The 4,453-nt window shown below is 48.7% G+C and overlaps 1 protein-coding gene across 1 annotated transcript; it reads right to left on the reverse strand.

The window, feature by feature from the left end:
- Nucleotides 1–1,443: 1,443 nt before the first annotated feature.
- LOC101642716 (40S ribosomal protein S4, X isoform-like) lies at nucleotides 1,444–2,317 on the reverse strand (the record flags this gene model as incomplete). The annotated part of the gene is made up of 1 exon (XM_013005326.2): nucleotides 1,444–2,317. A coding segment is annotated over one exon (816 nt), but the record flags the coding sequence as incomplete, so codon positions are not given.
- Between the last annotated feature and the right edge of the window lie 2,136 nt (nucleotides 2,318–4,453).

Genomic DNA, 4,453 nt, shown 5'->3' on the forward strand with positions numbered 1-4,453 from the left:
AGATGATGTGTTTTTTGCTGGTCAGTCTTCCCTTTCGAGGTAACCCGGTTAACCTCACCTACTCACGAGGGGCCGGGAAGACTTTTGAAATCTTGTTCATTTCATGACACCCAGCCCGGGGCAGTCGTTTGGACCAGATGTCATTTTTTACATATGCGTCAAAGACCTGGAAGTCAAAAAATGCTCCCCGCCCCCCAAACGAAAACTGTGGAGCTGCCTGGTTTTGTGCCCCGCTGAGCGGAAAGTGCCCAGCAGGCTGCCTTGGCGACACCCGTCTCCCTCCTGACACTTCAATTGCGAAATCAAGCTTCCTGTCAGAGAAACATCCGGAGTCCTGTGTCTACTCTTGTCCCCGTGAACTGTGAACAAAGACAGAGCCCTCACCGCAGCCCGGATTAAAAGGATAATGGCCGACCATTAGCATACGCATTTACAAGGTAAATCAACGTGCCTCACCTTGGTGCTTCGTGTTCAGTGATGCAGTGCCATCAAAGGAGAGGATTCCTGGGCGAATAGGTACACGTGTATTGTGTCCAGCTTACAGGGCCCCCCTGGGACAGTGTAGAACTGCCCCTGCAGGTTTCCGAGGCTGCCACACTTCACGAGAGGAGAAGGATTCATCTTTCCCCCACGGATCGACTGGTGGTATCTAAGTGCCAACCTTGAGGTTAGCCCAGCACGTGACCCCTACACCACTAGGGCTCCTTTTGAGTCCAAATTGACTCAATGGCAATGCAGTTTGGATTTTGAGTGAGTGAGTGAGTGTGTGAGAGAGAGAGAGTGAGAGTGTGTGTGTGTATGGCTACATGTATGAGTATATGTATAAGTGCTATATGGGTATGTGAGGATGAGTGGGCATTTGGATGTGTGTTTGTGAATGCATATGTGAGCTCATGGAATGAGTAGGTATGTGGGTATGGAGTGGCTATGCACTGGTGAGTGAGTGTGTGTGAATGTGCACATGTGTGAGCACATGAAGGCTTGAATGTGTGTGTGTGTGTGTGTGTGTGTGTGTGTGTGTGTGTGAAACGAACACTGGCGTCCAGTTTCTGAAACTCATTAAATAAGAATCTAGTCTCAAATTAGGTAAAGCACCACGGATTCCACCAGCCGGCCGGATCACACTTTCCTGTGCAGGAAGGATGTGTGGCAGAAAGCCCGCTGCTTGGGGCGGGCGCTGACCTTGCTAGTGGCACGTAGAAGGAGCCCTTAGTCCAGGGCTGACTGGAGGCATGTGTGGCTGTGTGCAAACCCATTCTACACCATTTCTTTTCTTTTTTTTTTTTTCTGAGCAGTATTTTATTGTTTTTAAATTTTTCTAAGTTTTATTGGCATGTAATTCACATACCATACAATCCAATAGTTCAATCAGAAGTAACTACTTAAAAAAATTATGCTAAAAAAATTTTTTTAAATTATGCTAAAAAAATTTTTTAAGGGGGAAAAAAAGCTTTATTTGTTATTGTAGAGATCTCTTCATTCACTCCACCTCGAGATCATTTCACCCACTGCTCTGTTTGGCAGCCAGTCTCTTGTCTCTCTCTTCAGCAATGGTGAGGCGGATACCTTTCCCTCGGGGAAGAGAAATCCAGGGTTTGTTGCCTTTTCCAATAACGAAAATGTTGGAAAGCCGGGTGGCAAAGCTATTGCCATTGGCATCTTTCACATGAACCACATCAAAAGAGCCAGGGTGTTTCTCTCTATTAGTGATCACACCAATTCTTCCCAGGTTAGCACCTCCGGTCACCATGCACATGTTGCCTGTGTCGAACTTGATGAAATCAGTCATCTTTCCGGTCTCCAAATCAATCTGAACGGTGTCATTCACCTTGATGAGAGGATCAGGATAGCGGATGGTGCGAGCATCGTGTGTCACCAGGTAAGGGATTCCTTTTGTGCCCACAAAGATCTTTCTTACTTTGCACAACTTGTACTTTGCCTCCTCAGGTGTAATACGATGAACAGCAAAGCGACCCTTGGTGTCATTGATCAGACGGAAATTCTCTCCGGTCGTGTCAATGGCGATGACGTCCATAAAGCCAGCAGGGTAGGTTGTATCAGTTCGGACCTTGCCATCAATCTTAATGAACCGCTGCATGCAAATTTTTTTAACTTCATCTCCTGTCAGAGCATACGTAAGTCTATTTCTTAAGAAAATGATCAGCGGGAGACATTCTCTCAGCTTGTGGGGACCAGTGGATGGTCGAGGAGCAAACACACCAGTGAGTTTGTCCAGCACCCAGTGCTTTGGAGCAGCTCCGCGCTTCAGGTGCTTCTTGGGACCACGAGCCGCGGCAGCAGCGGCACAGTAGTGAATTCACGCGGCAGAACCGCGTACTCCCTGGCGTCGAGACCGGAACAGGCTTCTTTTCTTTTTTTAAAAAAAACCTTTTACTGGGACCTCATACAGCTCTTATCACAATTCATCCATCCATCCATCGTATCAAGCATGTTTGTGCATACGTTGCCGTCATCATTTTCAAGACATTTTCTTTCTATTTGAGCCCTTGGTACCAGCTCACCCCCCTCTTCCCTCCACGCCATTTCTGAGGGGCTGAGAAGGACGGCCTGAGGCTGGCTGATCCAGAGGAGCAAAACCAGAGAAGCTTCTACAAGGGTGAGTCAAAACCGCGCTGCAAACGCACAGAGACGCGTTCATCAAGCAAACTCAACCGGTGAGACGGTCGCGTCTCAACACAGGCGCTGCGCTCCTGAAGGCTGTGGGGCCATTGCTCTAACCCTCCCTCTGCGAATCCTGCGCTTCAGTTTCTGCATCCACATGGCAGGCTTGGTGGGACCCAAATCACGTCCCCTTTCAATGCTCTTTCAGTTTGGGGAGCAAGGAGAAGTCTGAGGGGACAAGATCAAGGGGATTCTCTTAGTGCAGCCCTTACTGCTCAGGAAGGCTGGGCAGGGGGCATTGTTGGGATGGGAAACAAGTCCCACGCCACCATGGTCCTGACTCTTCTCACCAAAATGCTTTAAGCTTCTTTCTAATAAGCTCTCACAGCCATTCTATGTCCTTCGGGAAGCTCTTTCAAGTGGAATCCCCCCAAGCAGTCTCTTTAACCTTCTGAGCTGACCTCTCTGCTTTGAATTTAACTGGCCCAGAAGATCCCCTCAGAAGCCACTACCTGGATGGCATCTCTTGTGAAGACAATCCAACAAAGTGAAGACAAGTGCTTTACTGAGAGAACCGGTCTGCAAAGAAATGGCCTCACAGAGACCTGCTAACATACATGCTGTTTGGGATAAACCTGCACACTTAGGGATTGGAACCCTAGTAGTAATATTTCCTTATGTGTGTGTATCTCTCTCTATCTATCTATCTATCTATCTATCTATCTATCTATCTATCTATCTATCTATCTATCGAGAGAAAGAGAACAATTTATTTCAAGGAAAGGATTCATGCAGTGTTGGAGACTGACAAGCCCCAAATCCATGGGTCAGTCCTCGGGTGGAAAGCTTCCTCTGGCTCATATGGTGGCAGGGACTGACAACCCCCCAATTGGCAGGTCAGACAGCAGGCTGCTGGTTCAAATACCAAGACTTGCATGTCAGAAGATGATGACCCAGTTGCAGGATCCAGGGAGAGCAAGCTTTGCCGGGACGTTCATACAGGCTTAGATTGTATACAGGACATGCCCCCAAGTAAACTCCCTTTCAGCCAGTTGTCTGCTCATGCGAGATCACAGATACAGAAGATGATTATGTAACATCTGCTTAAATTGCTTCATGGCCATTTGGGCAACGTCTGACTGCATATGTATCCCAGCTCCCATAGGTTGTAATAGAAATCTAATGAGAGTATGAGACAGATTGTAAGTACTTACTAATCACTAAGATCCAATCGATTTCTTATGAGCTCTCAGGTCCTGTGTGTGCCTGGATGGGGGCAGCCAGGAAAGGGGTCCTGTTACCCACCTGTGGCTGTCTGTCCTGCTGTGTTTGTCTCAGGCAAATGCTATGCAGACACCACCAGAGCCACTGAGGGGGATGCCCTGCCTAGACCACTGGCTCACTCGGCACACAGCTCCATGTGGAGCTTTGGGTAGTGGTGGGAGGAGGAGCAGGAAGTGGCCTGGGCAGGAGGAGGCAGGGAGGCGCAGGCTGGGTGGAAGAATTTGAAGCTCATTTGGAGGGACAGAGAAAGAAAAGGGAAGGGAGGGGAGGGAAGGGGAGGGGAGGGAAGGGGAGAAGAGAGGAGAGGGATAGAGAAATCTACTGTTAACTTGAGGAAGGGGTGGAGTCTAGCAGGTCAATCAATTCGCAGCTTGATGACCACATTTGGAGGCACAGCGGAGATAAATAGCTCACTGGAGGCCACACACACTCTGCTTGTCTCTCTGTGAAGCATTCCTGCTGACAAGCCACATGGAGCTATGCTGATGGAGCCAGAGCCCTGGAGCTGGAGGAGCCCCATGGAGACCTCACCAGCACAGAGATCCTT

Source organism: Echinops telfairi, unplaced genomic scaffold, assembly GCF_000313985.2.
Source record: "Echinops telfairi isolate 266 unplaced genomic scaffold, ASM31398v2 ScPeMD7_7469;HRSCAF=8507_0, whole genome shotgun sequence".
In the NCBI taxonomy this organism is placed as follows: Eukaryota; Metazoa; Chordata; class Mammalia; order Afrosoricida; family Tenrecidae; genus Echinops; species Echinops telfairi.